Source organism: Heptranchias perlo, chromosome 18 (assembly GCF_035084215.1).
Source record: "Heptranchias perlo isolate sHepPer1 chromosome 18, sHepPer1.hap1, whole genome shotgun sequence".
Taxonomy (NCBI): Eukaryota; Metazoa; Chordata; class Chondrichthyes; order Hexanchiformes; family Hexanchidae; genus Heptranchias; species Heptranchias perlo.
This window is the reverse complement of record NC_090342.1, coordinates 47,557,789-47,577,252: the sequence shown is the minus strand read 5'-3', so window position 1 is coordinate 47,577,252 and position 19,464 is coordinate 47,557,789. Positions and strand designations below refer to the sequence as shown.

The following is a 19,464-nucleotide window of genomic DNA, read 5'->3' as shown; positions in this document are numbered from 1 at the left end:
TGCACCCTCTCCAAAGCGATCACATCCTTCCTGTAGTGTGGCGACCAGAACTGCACACAGTACTCCAGCTGTGGCCTAACCAGTGTTTTATACAGCTCCATCATAACCTCCTTGCTCTTATATTCTATGCCTCGGCTAATAAAGGCAAGTATCCCATATGCCTTCTTTACCACCTTATCTACCTGTTCCGCCGCCTTCAGGGATCTGTGAACTTGCACACCAAGATCCCTCTGACCCTCTGTCTTGCCTAGGGTCCTCCCATTCATTGTGTATTCCCTTGCCTTGTTAGTCCCTCCAAAGTGCATCACCTCGCACTTTTCCGGGTTAAATTCCATTTGCCACTGTTCCGCCCATCTGACCAACCCATCTATATCGTCCTGCAGACTGAGGCTATCCTCCTCGCTATTTACCACCCTACCAATTTTTGTATCATCAGCGAACTTACTGATCATACCTTTTACATTCATATCCAAGTCATTAATGTAGACCACAAACAGCAAGGGTCCCAGCACCGATCCCTGTGGTACCCCACTGGCCACAGGCTTCCAGTCACAAAAACAACCTTCGACCATCACCCTCTGCCTTCTGCCACTAAGCCAGTTTTGTATCCAAAGTGCCAAGGCACCCTGGATTCCATGGGCTCGTACCTTCTTGACCAGTCTCTTGTGCGGGACTTTATCGAAGGCCTTACTGAAATCCATGTATACCACATCCACTGCGTTACCCTCATCCACACGCCTCGTCACCCCCTCAAAAAATTCAATCAAATTAGTCAGACATGATCTTCCCTTGACAAAGCCATGTTGACTATCCCTGATTAATCGTTGCTTCTCCAAGTGGAGACTAATTTTGTCCTTCAGAATTTTTTCCAATAATTTTCCTACCACTGATGTTAGGCTCACTGGCCTGTAGTTCCCCGGTTTTTCCCTACTCCCCTTCTTGAATAATGGTACTACATTAGCGGTTCTCCAGTCCTCTGGCACATCCCCTGTGGCCAGAGAGGTTCTGAATATATGTGTTAGAGCCCCTGCAATCTCCTCCTTTGCCTCACACAGTAGCCTGGGATACATTTCGTCCGGGCCTGGGGATTTATCCATTTTTAGGCCTGCTAAAACCGCCAATACCTCCTCCCGCTCGATGTTAATATGTTCGAGTATATCACAGTCCCCCTGCCGTATTTCTATGTCTACATCGTCCTTCTCCATAGTGAAAACAGATGCAAAAAATTCATTTAGAACCCCTCCTACATCTGCCGGCTCCACACACAGATTGCCATTTTTGTCCCTAATGGGCCCTATTTTTTCCCTAGTTATCCTCTTACCCTTAATATACTTATAAAACATCTTAGGATTTTCCTTTATTTTGCTCGCCAGTGTTATTTCATGGCCCCTCCTTGATCTCCTAATTTCTTTTTTAAGTATCCCCCTGCACTTTTTGTACTCCTCTAGGGCTTCCTCCGTCTTTAGCCTTTTGTATCTGCCAAAAGCCCTCCTTTTTTTCCTAATCCATTCTCGTATATCCCCTGACATCCAAGGTTCCCTGGAGTTTTTGGAACCACCCTTGACCTTTACGGGAACATGTTGCCATTGTATGGTCTCAATCTCCCTTCTGAAAGACTCCCATTGCTCCGATGCGGATTTTCCTACAAGCAGCTGATCCCAGTCCATTTTGGCCAGATCCTGCCTTATCCTATTAAAATCGGCCTTCCCCCAATTTAGAACCTTTATTTCCGGCCCCTCCCTGTCCTTTTCCATGACCACCTTAAATCTCACCGAATTATGGTCACTGTCACCAAAGTGCTCACCTACTAGCACTTCTTCCACTTGGCCGGCCACATTCCCTAGAATTCGGTCCAATACCGCCCCCTCTCTTGTAGGACTTTCTACATGCTGGCTCAAAAAGCTCTCCTGGATGCACGTTAAGAATTTTGTACCCTCTAAGCATTTTACACTCTGAGTATCCCAGTTAATATTGGGGAAGTTGAAATCCCCCACTATTATTACCCTATTATTTGCACAATTTTCTGAGATTTGCCTACATATCTGTTCCTCTATCTCCCCCTGACTGGGGGCCTATAATACACACCCATCAAAGTGCTTGCCCCCTTTTTGTTTTTAAGCTCCACCCATATGGCCTCATTAGAGGAACCTGCTAATATATCATCCCTCCTTATGGCAGTAATTGATTCTTTAATTAATATTGCGACCCCCCCTCCTCTTATACCTCCCCCTCTGTCTCGCCTGAAGATTCTGTACCCTGGAATATTGAGCTGCCAGTCTTGCCCCTCCCTCAACCATGTCTCTGTGACAGCAACAATATCATACTCCCATGTGTTTATCAACACCTTCAGTTCATCCACCTTATTCGCAAGACTCCTTGCATTAAAATAGATGCCATCCAGCCTTGCCCTTACATATTTGCCCTGTCTTCCAAGCTGACTTGTTTTTTTCTCTACATTTGGCTGCACATCACCCCCTATTGTAGCTCCACTCTGTATCCCATCCCCCTGCCAAGTTAGTTTAAACCCCTGTTCTCAGAGCAGTTGCCTAATTGGAAGCAGCAACAATGTTTAATTTGCCAGCATCACTTGATGAGCCATCACTTGATGAGCCATCACAAAAAAAACAGCTGATGAGGGGAATAAAGATATTTTTTAAAGAATAAATTACAGGCAGCGGGGTGCAGTTAGTGCTATTTGCATGGGCCTCCAGAAAGCATTTGATAAAGTGCCTTGTAAGAAAGTTGTTGAAAAAATTAGGACCCAAGGCATAAAAAGAAAAATGCCAGTGTGCATAGAGAGATGGCTGATGAACATATAGCAGAGGGTTGCAATGAATGTATGTTTCTCAGACTGGCATGAAGTGGCTTGTGGGATACCTGAGAAATTGTCATTGGGACCACTTTTCGTTCTTTATCAGCAAACTTTGATATCTACCCATCCATATCTCTGTCCAGATTATTTATATATAGCATATGTATTATGATTGTGTATGTGTCTGTATATACATGCGCATGTGTGTCTAATTATATATCTCTGGAGTTAGACATAAAAGGTTGAATATCAAAGTGTGCTGATGTTACCAAACTGGGAGGACATAAATAGGCTAGAGAATGGGCATTTGTATTTTAATGCAGAAAAATATGAAGTAATGCATTGTGAAAACAAGAATAAAGAATAAAATAGTACCTCAGTGCAGTAGAGGACTAATAGGATCCAGATGTGCAGATGCATGTAAATTCTTAAAAGTTGGTGAACATTTCTTTTAAAAACTCATCAAGGCAGCAAATGGGATTTGGGGGATTATATTAAGAATGATAGAATACAAAGCAAAGAGATCACAATGCCCCTGTACAGGTGCTTATGTTACATCTTGAATATTGTATGTTGTTTATGGCTCCTCGCTATAGGAGGAATATAAAACCCAGGAGAAAGTGCCACATAGATTTACGAAGATGATACCAGGCATGAGGGGTCTGAATTACAAGGAAAGGCTAGGGGTCTGTCGAGGGGAGATTTGATGAAGATGTTCAAAATAATAAAAGGAATATACCAGGTAAACATAGATAATTCCCATTTGTAGGCAAATCGAAGACAAGAAGCCATGATCTCAAGATGAACACTAGATACATAAAGGAGGAGATTAAAAGAAACTTTTTCACGCAGGGAGTTGTTGAATATGGAATATTTGTCACAAATCGTGGTCAATGCTAAATTGATTATAGCATTCAAAAGTACTAGACAACTACCAAAAGAAGAAGAAAAAGGGATATGGGAAGAAAGCAAGAAAATGGGATTCTTCTGAGGATAAAGCTGGAAAATTGGACTGTGTAAAATTGACCACTCTATGGTCCTAAGTTCAACAAAGGCAAGAAGGGCAGAAAGACCACTATATGTAGTTAAATTTCTATAATGTCACTTTTCCCCCACTAAATATTAATTATTTTAAAAATGCGTGACTACAATAAACTTGAAAAACCATGATAGGCATGTAAACTTATGAAAAAGAAATTGAACAAAGAATCAGACTTTATGATGTCATTCTCTCTTATTGATATGGCACACATACTGAATGAAAGGTGCAAATGATCCAAATTACTGCATCAGTTAAATTGGCTGTGTAATGAACTGAAAAAGTGTATTCTTGGTGCACTTATCAGGGCTATGCAAAATTATGCTTCCAGTAAGATGTCAATAATAGTTCTGAGTGTTTTCACTGGTTTAACTAATAAGTGAGTAAGTAAGTGTTTAATTGCTGCAGTTAAACAACATACAGTACTTCCAAAAGTGGAAATGAACCAAAATGAATTAGAAAACTACATAGTTCCTTTAAAATGACTCAATATAAACGAGAACTCCACGGAAATGAATGGAACTATTGGCAGCACAGTAATACCATGCATTACAGAAATAGGACACAGTGCCATTGACTGGAGGGACACAGGTTTGATTTCCCAATCCATCAAGGTTCTGTTCTCTGCTGAATTGCATTGGGGACCACAAAGTTGTAAGTGTGACATAGGAACAGGAGTAGGCCATTTAGTCCCTCAAGCCTGTTCCACCATTTAGTGAGATCAGAGATACCTTTGGTTAACAAAAATCTATCAATCTCAGATTTAAAATTAACAATTGAGCAAACATCAACTGCCATTTGCAAAAGAGAGTTCCAAACTTCTACCACCCTTTGCATGTAGAAGTGTTCCCTAACTTCATGCTTGAAAGTCATGGCTCTAATTTTTAGGCTATGTCCTCTAGTCCTAGACTTCCCAGCCAGTGGAAATAGTTTCTCTCTATTTACCCTGTCAGTTCCCCTTAATATCTTGAAAACTTCAATCAAATCAGCCCTTTAATCTTCTAAATTCCAGGGAATACCACCCTAGTTTGTGTAATCTCTCCTCGTAATTTAACCCTTTGAGTCCAGGTATCATTCTAGTAAATCTACGCTATACTCCCTCCAAGGCTAATATATTCTTCCTAAGGCATGGTACCCAGAACTGAACACAACACTCCAGGTGTGGTCTAACCAGGGCTTTGTATAGCTGTAGCATAACTTTTACCCCCTTGTATTCTAGTCCTCTAGATATAAAGGCTATCATTCCATTAGCCTTTTTGATTATTTTCTGTACCTGTCCATGACATTTTAATGATCTATGTACTTGGACCCCTGTGTCTCTTTGGACCTCCACTGATTCGAGTTTTTCACCATTTAGAAAGTACTGTGACCTATCCTTTTTAGGTCCAAAGTGGATGACCTCACACTTGCCTACATTGAAATCCATTCTTTAACTATTTCTGTTTATCTTGTGTACTAGATGTTCCTATTTTTCCTTTTAAAGGTCACGAGTAGAGTCCAGCCTGATCACATCGTGTGAGGAGCTAGCCATTTTCATAGGTTGTGGTGGTTCCAGTACAAATTCCTTTGAATATAAATTAGAACTAAGCTGTTTCCCCCAATTTTCTTTGTTTCCTGAAGGTCTTGTCTCTGAGGTATAGTTCTTCACGTTAGAGTCTGGCCATTGAGGTTGTTCAGCTGTGGGAGACATCACAAGTGAACCCTGCCCTGTTCTGACCTTTCATCAACACAAGCACGCTTTTCAACAGGTATCAATGGACAGCAATCAGGAATGGGAACTCCGGCTGAGTTTTCTTTTCCCTAGCCCAAGGTTGCTGAGGAACAGCTGTGCCTTAAGTGTCTTCGTGTGGATTTATTTTAAGCCACATACTTTGCTTTTATACAAGAAATCAATCAATGTCATTTTTCATTTTATTGCTTCCGATCGACCCTACTTTTGTGCTTGATGACAACATTTTATAAATTAAGAGTTTTGGCTCCGATTGTTCCTATGATAAACACTTAAGAGAAATTAGACATTCACATAAATAAAGCTAATTAAATAATCTGGATTTGCATTTGATACATTCTGAAAGAGGATGGGAAGAGTTGCAAATCAGCAGTTTCCCACATAAAGGTCCCCTTATTATTAGTCTTGATGCCTATAATAAAAAAAATTATAAATATATATCTTTAAAAAATAATTTGTCAGCAGCCATACGTAATCCTACGTATCTTGCATAAAAGCTTTAGTCTGCTTGATAGTATCACACCTATATGAACACAGTTCAACAACAACAACAACTTACATATAAATAGCATCTTTAACATAGTAAAATATCCTAAAGCGCTTCACAGGAGCATTTTCAAACAAAATCTGACACCGAGCCACATAGATATATTAAGACAGGTGACCAAAAGCTTGGTCAAAGAGGTAAATTGTTGAGACTCACAAAATTTAAGTTGCTGAACTTGAGATTGATCCGAAACTTACACATCACTATTGAAATCTTATATTGTGGGAAAAGGTTTAAGTCTGCAGGCCCACTCTGCATGTTTAATACTCCAGTTTGCTGCAGTCATCACTGCTGGCAATATCAAGCCCCTGCCATACTAGAAACTAGAAACAGTGAGCAACTGCAAAGTTAGTTGCTTCTATCTGCTTCTCTGACAGTATTACCTCTAACTGCAGTATAAAAGCAAGAGCTGGTGAAATTGGAGGCTGAATGACTGAACTGCTTCTAGTCTTTTCTCTTCCCCCCACCCTACCACCAGTGAAGCAGTTTCAGCATCACTTACCTGTACAGAGCTTCCAAGTGATTTGGGAAGTTACAGGAGCCAAAATAAATAACCTTTTTAGGAAATAATTTTAAACAGCCGTACATGCACAAGCAACAGTAATTTGCACAGGTGGTTACTTTCAAAAAGTTTGTTTAGAATCTGTTTGCTTTACTGACACAGCTCTGTAAAGATGAGTGATACTTTATCCTTGTGCTAGGAGAAGTTGGACATTTAAGCAGATCAGGCTGGTGGCGGTCATTTATTTTATACGTCCTCTTCCACTGCGGCTGCTTGCAAAATTTCATAAGATACATGAGAAAAGAAAGAAAAAGAAAGACTTGCATTCATATAGCGCCTTTCATGACCTCGGGACATCCCAAAGCACTTTACAGCCAATTAAGTACTTTTTGAAGTGTACTCTTTATGGTAATGTAGGAAACGCAGCAGGCAATTTGCACACAGCAAGATCCCACACATCAATGTGATAATGGCCAGATAATCTGCTTTTTAGTAATGTTGGTCAGGAATAAATATTGGGCAGGACACCAGGGAGAACTCCCCTCCTCCTCTTTGAAATAGTGCCATGAGATCTTTTACGTCCACCCGAGAGGGCAGACAGGCCCTCTATTTCTCGTCTCATCCAAAAGATAGCTCCTCCAACAGTGCAGCACTCCCTCAGTACTGCACTCGAGTATCAGCCTAGGTTTTGTGCTCAAGTCTCTGGAGTGGGACTTGAAACCACAATCTTCTGACTCAGAGGCGAGAGTGCTACCACTGAGCTTAGGCTGACACCTGACACATGTAGCTCTAACAACAGTGGGGCTGGAAGTGGGATTTGCAGTATCCCTTTCTGAAGTGGTTTTCAGATGTTAAGAGGTACTAAGTTCTCCCTGGAATATGTGAGGCTGCAGCAGTGTCGTAATGGTCTTCCTATGGTATGCCCAACATTCTTAATTTATTTATAAAATTGGAAGAGTGGAAGTTGATACAACAATTAAATGTGACATTTTTCAATTCTTATAAAATAAACTGTGCAACTTTGATTCCTCTAAAAAAATTTATTGCCCTTTCCGTATTCAATCTGGCACTGTACTTTGTATATCAAAGAATGACCTATTAAACTTTATTGTTGATGTAACATAGATTTGCAGTTATAAATTGTTGCTTTTATCCATTTATATTTCTCTTGTGTAGATACGAGATATGTCTCAAGGACATATGCTGGCGGAGATAGTGTAGCCAGGATGGGGTGATGCCATGAAGAAAGACCTTGCCCCACCCTGTCTATTTTGTGTGGGTAGTGTTCTTTCAAAGTTGCTAATTTAAATTGAAAACCATAAAATACAAAGACAGGGTAAGCACTCTGCAGTGTTTGTGATACTCATTGAAAATACTCCCTTGTCTTTCTGGATGTGGCAGTTGGATTAAATTTTTTTTTTGTATTCGTTCATGGGATGTGGGCGTCGCTGGCGAGGCCAGCATTTATTGCCCATCCCTAATTGCCCTTGAGAAGGTGGTGGTGAACCGCCTTCTTGAACCGCTGCAGTCCGTGTAGTTCTGTCTATTTACTTCTGGGATCTGCTTTGGATTTGAATACGCGCCGATCAGATTGGCTCAAAGTTTCCACCTCCCACTTACTGTTGATAAAGGCACTAAGTGAACTGAATGTAGATAGTCTTAATCCAGTTCGCAATGAATAAGGTCCTGCAGCACAGAAACTGCCTTCACTGTTTGCCATTCACACTCGCACACGCAAGTAAGTACAAACATATGCGCACTGACATATGCGCATGTCCTTTCAGTAAAGTATGTTATTTCTTTTCTGCATCATTTTTAGTGGAATGGTATAAAGACTCAAGGTAATTATAGGAAAGCTTACGGACTGACACCAGACAGCTTCAAATCAGTTTCAAATGCACGACGGTGACGGTCAGTGTGTTTGGAAGTTCTTTTTCTCATACTGCAATTTCACACATGCTATAAGGATCAGTTCATTTTGATCTGTGTGCATTTGTCAAACAAATATTTCAAGAACCTACTGCTGAATATTGTCCCGCCTTAAAATCAGAAATGGTTTATGAAAAGTATTACAAATGACTTGACAGTTTTGTTATTGAAAGGCAAGTGCTGAGTGTATGTGAAGGTCAGTAAGAAGGAAGTTACTTGGAACTTTTATAATCAAAAGGTAATAAACTTATTCCATCTTACAAGGAAAGCTTTTGAAGAGAAAATATAAATAGGTGTAAAGTGCAACTGAGAGAAGATTTTATCCATGCACGAGGTCTAGCAAAATCATATATGCGTTTCTAAAGAACTAGTTTATGATTTCTTTACACCTAATGCACAGAGGAAATCTCCCAGATGTGTTTCTGGAGGGAAAGAGGGATTGAGAGAGATGATGAAAAAGTGAATAGGTAGGCTTGTAATCAATCGAAAAGGGCTGGGCTTGTTGAGCCAAATAGCCTTTTCCTGTTCTTGTGTTGTAAATTACAATTATTATTACCCTGTGCACTGGAAACCAAATAAAATCAGTGCAGAATGTTTTTTTAAAATGTCAATGTTACAAAATAAAACTTTATTTTACTTCATTGTTTTATTTTTAAGTCAGTGATTTATTCAGAAAGTAGAAGAACTCTAAGCTTGAAACAGTGCAAAGATGGTAAACTAAGGAAGTGTGCAGTTACAAAATTATCTGTAGAAATCTGAAAGACCTAGATGCAATGTAAAATAAAAGGGGGCAGCGTGGTACAGATTTGAACCCGTGTATACTACTTACTGCACCAGCATTGATGCAATAAGGTATATCATGAGTGGTGAGTATGCTGGTGGTCTGATGCTTCTGAACCTGTTGTTGTTATAATACTCCCAGTGCTCCTGAAACAGATGGCAGCAAGATGAATTTTGTGTAAACGTGAATGAAGAAAAAATACTACTTCAACAGGGCTGTGTATATTTTCTTTTAAGGGCAAACTGCGTTCTTGAACACAGTAATTAACTGATAATTGTGCAATGATTATCCCTTAAAGCTGACTGTCATTTACTGACCTTATGCTAGGACGTTTTTCTCTTTTCGTCTTGTATTGTGAAGGCACTTTTTATTTTTAAAAATGCGTAACACTAGCCTGTTTAATCAGTATGGCACTAGTAATGAATTATGGTATTTTCTCCTAATAGTATAGATTTCTGACATACTTTCAAGCTTAAGATTATTTAAAATGATCCTTATGGGTGAAGCCTTGTGTGCTGACGCACATATACTTGGTTATCTTTAATGCTAGTGTTTTCTTCTAAGGCTCCCTTTTTAACAAATAACCCGTTTTCTTGTCCTGAGACATGTATAATCCAAAATGGATATGATTCATTCAGAATAGTTGTCCAAAGATGGAGCTGAACTAATATTAAGTTGCATAAGAAACAATTCAATTATTACCAAATTCTTGTTGAAATTAAATGTTTTTTAAATTTTATTATACATCACTGTAAATTGTGGGACTGGAGCTACACGTGGGACAGACTGAGTAGAGGAAACAGGCTTCCTTCCCTGAAGGACATTACTGAACCAATTGGTTTTCACAGCAGTACGGCATCTTTAATTGTTTTTTGGTGCTACCATACAAATTATCAGATTTGTTGAATTCAGTTTCACAACTCACCATTTCACAACAGAGTGGGAGTCAAAGAAAGCAATGAGGAACAAAAAGCAAATTCAAGATATTTATTTTTTTTAAACACATAGGGCCCGATATTAGGAGGGAGGCGGGTTGGCAGCGGGGGGTCGACTGGGCGTGTGGGTAACGCGCCCAGTGAAATCGGTGTGCTTCGCACGTGATCGCAGCCTAATTGAAGGTACTTACGCCTGCCTCCGGGTTTCCCGTTCCAGACCTGCGCAGCGGGTGTACTGCACACCCGCATCACAGGCTGTCAGCAGGAGGAGCCCTATTTAAAGGGGCAGTCCTCCAATGCTCCTCCTGCAGCAAAGAACCAAATTGGTAGCATGGAGCAGCCCAGAGGCAAGGCTGCTCCAAGGTTCTCAGACTCCTCACTCCGGGTGCAGCTCGATGGGGTCAGGAGGAGGAGGGAAACGTTTTTCCCAGCGGACGGGAGGAAGTGGCCTGCCTCTGCCACCAAGAAAGTCTGGTTCGAGGTGGCAGAGGAGGTCAGCAGCAGCAGTAACATCTCCCGAACCTGGGCCCAGTGCAGGAAGTGCTTTAATGACCTAACCAGGTCAGCCAAAATGAGTATACTTACGCATTCTCCCACACTCCGTCTTCCACATCACCTCCACCACCACACAACTCCTTCTGCACTGCCACCACAACGCTGTCGCATCACTCCTCATATCCACTCAACCATCATTCTCACCTTCCCTGCACTTACTCACCGCCCCAGTTCCCATTCGAACACTACCACGCAACCCAATCCTCATACAATCTCATGGCTATGTCTCACACGCACCCTCCCATGCATCTCCCTCATGGTCACCCCCACCCACACTAATGCATACAGCGGGTCACTATGCAACCATCACTCAATCACGCCTCTCTGTGTTTTGCCTTGATAGGAGAAGAGATGCCAGAAGGCCCAGGAGAGGGATGATGGCGAAAGGGGATATGGAAGTGAGGCCGCCACTCAAAGCGCTCCCACGCCTCGCCCGTTGCCCCCCTCTCAACCAGTACCCACAATACTGCCTCCTCTCCAGGTGGCCGAGTCTGCCCCTGCACAGGTGCAGGTGGAGCAGTCTTTGGAGGGGCCCTCACGGGCACCGAAACCCAGAGGGCGTCCGCGCAAAGCATCTCATCGGTCAGGGCATGGACAAGAGCAACCTGCCACTACCTCTGCTAAAGCCACAGGGATAGCACCACGTAGGGGTTCCCGTAAATGTAAAGCTAAGGTTTGGTGAGCACAAAGGGGATGCACAAGGGTGTATGACAGAATGTCATGTTTTTGATTTAGTTTTGTTTGTTTTGCCAAGCAAATTAAAATTTGTTATCACCACTACTGCCATGTCTTTGCAAATCTTGTCTGGTTTGTGCAATAATTCCCTTTCCTGAGGATCACCATGAAGACCCACACCTGATGCCACCCATTGTGTCACTGCAGAGTGGGTGTAGGTGTATTTGCAGGGCTCTTTTATGCAGATGACTGAGAGACGCCGGCGATGTCCCCCTGGAAGGATCCGGAGGAGAAGTTGTTGAGGGCAGTGGTGACTTTGACAGCGACAGGTAAGAAGATTGTGCTCAGGCCAGCCGGGAGCAGCTCAGCATCAAGGAGTGGGATTTTCATCTAAACTGAGCGTGTTTCCCGTACTGGGGGAAACACTTCCAGCTGAAACAGACATGTTGCAGCCAACAGCCTGTGGGAGCTGCAAAGGTCCATTTGACAGGTGAGGGGGTAGAGACCTTCACTCATTGCAGGAGGCCACTCTGTCATGTTGGACAAAGTTTGGCCTGCACCACCCTCCTCCTAACACTAAAATTCACCAACTTGGAACCTCAACCCCGGTGTGCGGACACATTTACCTACCTTGCGGACTCCCCTCAAACGTACATCTTCCGGATGGGGGCCGCCATAGCTGCAGTCATGACCTTCTCGGAGGACGAACAGCATCACCAGCCTCGCTGTCCACCTTCGACACGGGGAGCTCCACAACACAGTGCTGTGACACATCCACCTGCACAGCAGGAGGGAGGGCAACTGCAGAGAGAGATGTGTCACAGAAGGCACTACCCTTGCCACAGGGTCTACAGACCGAGGCTCAGCTTCCTGGACCTCTCTGAGAAGCAGTGCACACGGAGGCTCAGAGTCACTCGACATGTAGTCGTGGACATCTGCTAATCAGGTCTGCAAACGACCTGAACGATCAAATTATTTGCTTTAAGTGGGATCTCGCCGGCTTTAATTGCCGGTGGGAGTCCCGCATGCGGGGGCTGCGCACGTCATTGGGGAACCCGGAGGTGGGCGGGTTGGAACCGGGCTCCGGACCTGCCCCGGGAATCACGAATTTTCGGAGCCCCCCTGCCACGAAAGCACCCGCTCGGTCATCCTAAAATTGACCCCACAGTGAGAAAGAATGAAGAAAGCTGTGACGGGCCTACAAATGGGAATCAGGGGGAAAACTCTCCAGTGGCTGGAGTCATACCTAGCACAAAGGAAGATGGTAGTGGTTGTTGGAGGCCAATCATCTCAGCCCCAGGACATTGCTGCAGGAGTTCCTCAGGGCAGTGTCCTAGGCCCAACCATCTTCAGCTGCTTCATTGATGACCTTCCCTCCATCATAGGGTCAGAAATGGGGATGTTCGCTGATGATTGCACAGTGTTCAGTTCCATTCGCAACCCCTCAAATAATGAAGCAGTCCGAGCCCACATGCAGCAAGACCTGGACAACACCCAGGCTTGGGCTCATAAGTGGCAAGTAACTTTCGTGCCAGACGAGTGCCAGGCAATGACCATCTCCAACATGAGAGAGTCTAACCACCTCCCCTTGACATTCAACGGCATTACCATTGCCGAATCCCCAACCACCAACATCCTGGGGGTCACCATTGACCAGAAACTTAACTGGACCAGCCATATAAATACTGTGGCCAGAAGAGCAGGTCAGAGGCTGGGTATTCTGTGGCAAGTGACTCACCTCCTGACTCCCCAAAGCCTTTCCACCATCTACAAGGCACAAGTCAGGAGTGTGATGGGATACTCTCCACTTGCCTGGATGAGTGCAGCTCCAACAACACTCAAGAAGCTGGACACCATCCAGGACAAAGCAGCCCGCTTGATTGGCACCCCATCCACCACCCTAAACATTCACTCCCTTCACCACCGGCGCATAGTGGCTGCAGTGTGTACCATCCACAGGATGCACTGCAGCAACTCGCCAAGGCTTCTTCGATAGCACCTTCCAAACCCGTGACCTCTACCACCTGAAGGACAAGGGCAGCAGGCACATAGGAACAACACCGCCTGCACGTTCCCCTCCAAGTCACACACCATCCCGACTTGGAAATATATCGCCCGTTCCTTTATCGTCACTGGGTCAAAATCCTGGAACTTCCTTCCTAACAGCACTGTGGGAGAACCTTCACCACACAGACTGCAGCGGTTCAAGAAGGCGGCTCACCACCACCTTCTCAAGGGCAATTAGGGATGGGCAATAAATGCTGGCCTCGCCAGCGACGCCCACATCCCATGAACGAATAAAAAAAAAGACACACAGGAAGAAAAAGCCAGAGAAACAGACAAATGCAGAAACACACATGAATTGTATGACAGGCACACAGAGAAAGGGACACATACAATGAGAGAGCAGATGGAGGGAGGGACATACTTATTGAAGGAGGGAGACAGAAAGAATGTGAGACTCAGAAACAAACAGATCTAGAGACAACAAAGAAATGGGGGGGTGGGTTGGGGGTGGATGGGAGTTGAAAATAGTTGTTTTTTTGGGTCGCAATCTCAAAATTTTCGGACTTTGCATTCCCAGTGCGAAGCCCGTACTTTTACGTGCTGAAGTTAAACCCGGAAATAAAGCCGGGTTGCGGTCACGACCCAAAAAACAACTATTTTCAACTCCCACCCGCCCCCAACCCACCCGTTCTTGGGGTTTAAAATCACTCTCATGGTGTCTGAGCCACACAGCGAGAGAACGGGTAGAAAGCAAATAGACAAGAGGGCGAGGGAGAGTAGGAAACAAGCAAAGAGACAAATTTTATTTTTGTTTTTGTCCTTGAACAATCTCTCAAAAGATCAACTAATTAATTGATAGCAGTCTTTTTTATGTTTAGTACTGTTGTTGGATCAGTACACATAGATTTGCTGACCCTCCACACTGGTTTCTCTCTATTTTTAGGATTGTCGTTAACATGCTTGAAAATCTTGAATTGATGCACAATGCGTTTTTAATATATAGTTTCTTCAAAATTAGTAATGAGGGAGTCAGCATTTATTTATGGGAAGAAAGGGATCTGGCCCAGATGGATTGGAATTGAAGTTTGGCAGGTAAAACCGTAACTGAGCAATGGGATGCCTTCAAAGAGGAGATAGTTCAGGTACAGACTAGACACATTCCCACAAGGGGGAAAGAAAGGGCATCCAAAGCTAGAGCTCCCTGGATGACTAAAGATATAGAGATTAAAATGAAACAGAATAAGGAGGCTTAAGATAAATGTCAGGTTCATAATTCAGTAGTGAACCAAGCTGAATACAAAAAGTACAGAGGAGAACTGAAAAAGGAAATAAAAGGGGCAGACAGCATATGAGAATAGATTAGCGGGTAATATAAAGGGAACCCAAAAGTCTGTTATGAACATATAAATAGTAAAAGGGTAGTGAAAAGAAAGGTGGGGCTGATTAGGGACCAAAAATGGGATTTTCTTTTGGAGGCAGAGGGCATAGCTGAGGTACTAAATGAGTACTTTACATCTATCTTCACTAAAGAGGAAGGTGCCAATGTCACAGTAAAGGAGGAGGGAGTAGAAAAGTTGCATAGGATAAAAATAGATCAAGAGGAGGAACTTAAAATGTTGGCAGCGCTCAAAGTAGAAAAGTCAACCAGTCCGGATGGGATGCATCCTCGGTTGCTGAGGGAAATAAAAGTGGAAATTGCGGAGGCTCTGACCACAATCTTCCAATCCTTCTTAGATATGGGAGTGGTGCCAGAGGACTGGAGGATTGTAAATGTTACACCCCGTTCAAAAAAGGGGAGGGGGATAAACCTGGCAACTACAGGCTGGTCAGCTTAACGTTGGTGGTTGGGAAACTTTTAGAGACAATAATCCGGGACGAAATGAATTGTCACTTGGAAAAATATGGGTAAATAGATGAATGTCTGACTAACTTGATTGAGTTCTTTGATGAAGTAATGGAGAGGGTTGATGAGGGTAGTGTGGTTAATGTTGTGTATATGGACTTTCGATAGGCATTTGATAAAGTACCACATAATTGACTTGTTAGCAAAATTGAAGCCCATGAGATTAAAGGGACAGTGACTATGTGGATATGAAAATGGCTAAAGGACAGAAAACAAAGAGTAGTGGTGAATGGTTGTTTTTCAGGTTGGAGGGAAGTGTGCAGTGGTGTCCCCCAGGAGTTGGTGTTGGGACCCCTGCTCTTTTTTGATATCTATTAATGACCTGGACTTGGGTATACAGGGCATAATTTCAAAGTCTGCAGATGATACGAAACTCGGAGGATAGTAACAGACTTGAAGAGGACATAGACAGACAGGTGAAATGGGCAAACACATGGCAGATGAAATTTACGGCAGAGAAGTGTGAAGTGATTCTTTTTGGTAGGGAGAATGAGGAGAGATAAAAACAAACTTAATGGTACAATTTTGAAAGCTGTGTAGGAACAGAGAGACCTGGGGGTTTATGTACACAAGTCTTTGAAGATGGCAGGACAAGTTGAGAAGGCTGTTTAAAAAGTCATACTGGATCCTTGGCTTTATAAATAGAGGCATAGAGTACAAAAGCAAGGAAGTTTTGCTAAACCTTTATAAAACATTGCTTGGGCCCCAGCTGCAGTATTGTGGCCAATTCTGGGCACACACTTTATGAAGGATGTCGAGGTCTTAGAGAGGGTGCAGAAGAGATTTACTAGATGCTAGCTCAATTAATAATTTTAAATCTGAGATCAACAGAATTTTGCTAGCCAAGGGTAAAAACTGGAAAAAAAATCCAATTTGCAACTACAACCACTTTGGTACCATTTAAAGACAGCTGAAAGCTCTAGTGGCTATTATCTGAAGTAATTTAAATTTGCAGAGTAACAGTTCTCTTGGTACTGTTTTAGAAATAATTGTTGGGATGCTTTCCAGTATCCGGAAGAAGTCTTAAATAAAATGATATTACACAGCAGCCTGCCAGCTACAATGGCAGATCAAACTGTAGGGTTTGTTGTTCTAATTATATTTTAGCTGTTGATCCTGGTAGGCCACAGTTCAAATTGAGTTAATTTAACTCTAAAACGTAATGGTTTGATCGACAAATAACAGCAAATAGGCTGTTATTTTGTACTATAAAAAGATTACTCCAACTGGTTGATAAAACACGTATGTATTAGAAGGAAAGAAATGTCTACAATAATAGAAACATTACATCATCCAAACTGCAAGAAGCAGGTTGTTATATAGTGGCGATGGACTATGTCCATTGTGACTTTTAGAAACTATTTTAACTTGGAGTGAATGCTGAAGGAAGAGATGCTTGCATAGTAACTAACAATACCTGCTGTTCTTTGGACTGCAGCCAACAAACAACAATCTAACCCAGTTTGGATTTATATAATGGAAGTTTTAGAAGAGAATTCAGGCTGGAAACAACATTAAAATTGTTAATTTCTTTAACCTCTCATTAAAGCAAAAGCATCACACTGCTTTGTGAGGATGCTATTTCCTTCGAATTCTGATCAACACTTTCAGTTATAAATATGTTATGTATTTTATCCTAATCAAATAAGGAACTGCACTATGATCCATTGTGCTTATTTTTTTTCTGCGCCTGTAATTTGTTCTTCAGGAAACGAGAAGTTCATGTTTTGGAAACAAAATGTAACGTTAACATTAGCAGTGACAGACAGACATAGACCACACAACAATTCTTGTATTGTTCACCAGGGAAAACTGAAATTAAGAGCGCTATTTGAAAGTGAAGCAGTTTATGATTCTAAATTATGCAATACGTGTGGTCTGAGATAAAGGGTGATTTTTTTTCTTGTTTGGTAATCCATACATAATATTGCAGATGTCGTGTGGTTCAGGGATCATGTGGAGTTATAACCTGCACCAACATTATTAATGTTAAAACTGAACGTTTATTGTACCCCATAAACTTGTAAATCGAATCACCCATTTGGGGCTAGTCTAGATATCTTTCTTGGGTTCAACATCTGAGACCACTCTTACAGGCAAGCCTTCTTTCCCTATCATCTGGAGTGTGCCTCTATCTGCACAACATCTAGGTAATTTGTAGCAAGTCTAGGGATTGAACAGAAAACCTTTGTTACAGTATTTCAGTTACTGGTTATATCACATGCCCTCACGTGATCTTAATCGAAAGCAGTAGAACAAACGTTTCATTAAACTGTGGCTTAGTTTATAAAATACCACAGATTTATTAACCAGTAAATGGATAAGTGAAGAGAAGCAATGACAAACCGTAAATTTACAGTGGTTATAGGCTTAACTATTCCTCCTTGGAAGATATAACATAAGTTACCTCTGCTGCACTAAACAGCAATGTAAACTGCATCTCTCTCAACGTGCCTGAAGCATAACCGTACGTGGAAGTATTTGCTGATAATGCACAGAGCTTCTGATGGATTACTCCACTTGAAGAAAACTGGACAACTTGTTGGTGTTGGTTTCATCTGAAATATTAGAGATAGATGGAGTTTAGAATTAAATTATTCAATCTTGGTTGGATTTTGATATGCCTGCTGTCTAAGATGTTACAATTTGGGCAACGATAATCGGGCTTAAACAAGACTTGGGTGAGCTACAATTATGTGGAATTTGCTATTAAGGGAGACATTGTCATTTGTTTGTTCCAACTATGCTGAGCTTTAAAATCTCTTGTATAAAGTATTAAAATGTCTTAGTTCCAATTAAAAGTTTAACATTGACAACAATGTAATTGAATAATAAACAAGCTACATTTTTTTTTATTTAATGTAGCAGCGTGAGTGTGATGAAAAGAGATTTGAAAAACAAAGTGTATCATGTACTTTTAACAACCAGAGCCTTGCACTTTAAAGGGCATTGCAACCTTTAAAAAAAATCATGTGCATCTGCCTTCTTTGGGATAAACATCTACCTTGTAATGTGTAGAGTATTTTAGTTTGAGTACTGTATAAAATTACATGGTTAGACGTGATTAATTTTTTAGTGAAAGCTGTGACTGCTCTAAAAGTTATCCAATTAAATCATGTTGGACTAAAATACTTTACCTAGAAATGGCTTGCTACTCTTAATTTAAAACTTTGCACTTTGTCTTTCAGGTTTACAGACAAGACTGTGAAACCTTTGGCATGGTTGTTCAGATGCTTATTGACAAAGACCCATCACTGGATAAAACAATACAGTTTGCACTAAGAGAAAACTTGCGTGAGATAGGAGAACGTTGCATTGAAGAACTGAGAAAGTTCATCACCCGTTATGATTCTGCTCCTGGAGAGCACATAGCAAATGTATAATTCCACAGTTTGAGTCCCTGATAATTCTTCTGCATTTATCGCAAGTGTGTTTTATAGAAACTGTAACCATTAGATTACATGTCCATTGTTCTGAATTTAGTAACTGAAGCCCATGCTAGTGTGATGTCACTCTGCCTATTGTTTGAGTATATTTAAATTTATAGTCTTTAAGTTGGAAGTGCAAGATACATGTTTAATATGTATGGAGGACAATAAAATAAATCTATATTGACCTCACTAGTATATTCCTTATATAATGGTATCTGTAATTGGGAGTGTATTTCTGAGATCAATATGGGTTGGATTCTAAAACAGTATATCTTGGTGTATATGAACCATGTAGAATATTTCCAGTGGAAAAACTTAAAGGAATATCCTAGGCTCAGGTCTTACAGTGGTCTCTTATTTGACTGCTTGTGGGAAGTTCACCACCAGTCCAGTTAGGGAAAAAAAAGTTTTGAGATTTTTTAAAGCTCGTCACATGGTGGCTGACACCTTTTGTGTTGTTTTTGTGGCTGGATACTGAAATGTTAAAGAAAAAAAGGTGATGGCTCGCTGGGTGAAATGTGCTTCTCAGTGTGGTTGTGAGCTGTACAAAGCAGGAAGAACCTTTGATTCATGATCTGTGCTGAATTGGCTGGAACAGTAGTGGAGGGACTACATTTGG

At 41.8% G+C, this 19,464-nt stretch overlaps 1 protein-coding gene across 5 annotated transcripts in view; it reads left to right on the top strand.

Moving 5' to 3' along the window:
• pphln1 (periphilin 1) overlaps window positions 1-19,030 on the top strand; it is a 209,772-nt gene extending 190,742 nt beyond the window's left edge. For 4 of the 5 annotated variants that reach the window (XM_067999871.1, XM_067999868.1, XM_067999869.1 and 1 more), the window contains one exon: window positions 18,603-19,030. In XM_067999871.1, coding sequence (XP_067855972.1) covers window positions 18,603-18,797 — 195 coding nt within the window. In that variant the 3' untranslated portion in view covers window positions 18,798-19,030. The remainder of the gene's footprint in view (window positions 1-18,602) is intronic. The other variant, XM_067999872.1, reaches the window with a different exon arrangement.
• Window positions 19,031-19,464: the final 434 nt, after the last annotated feature.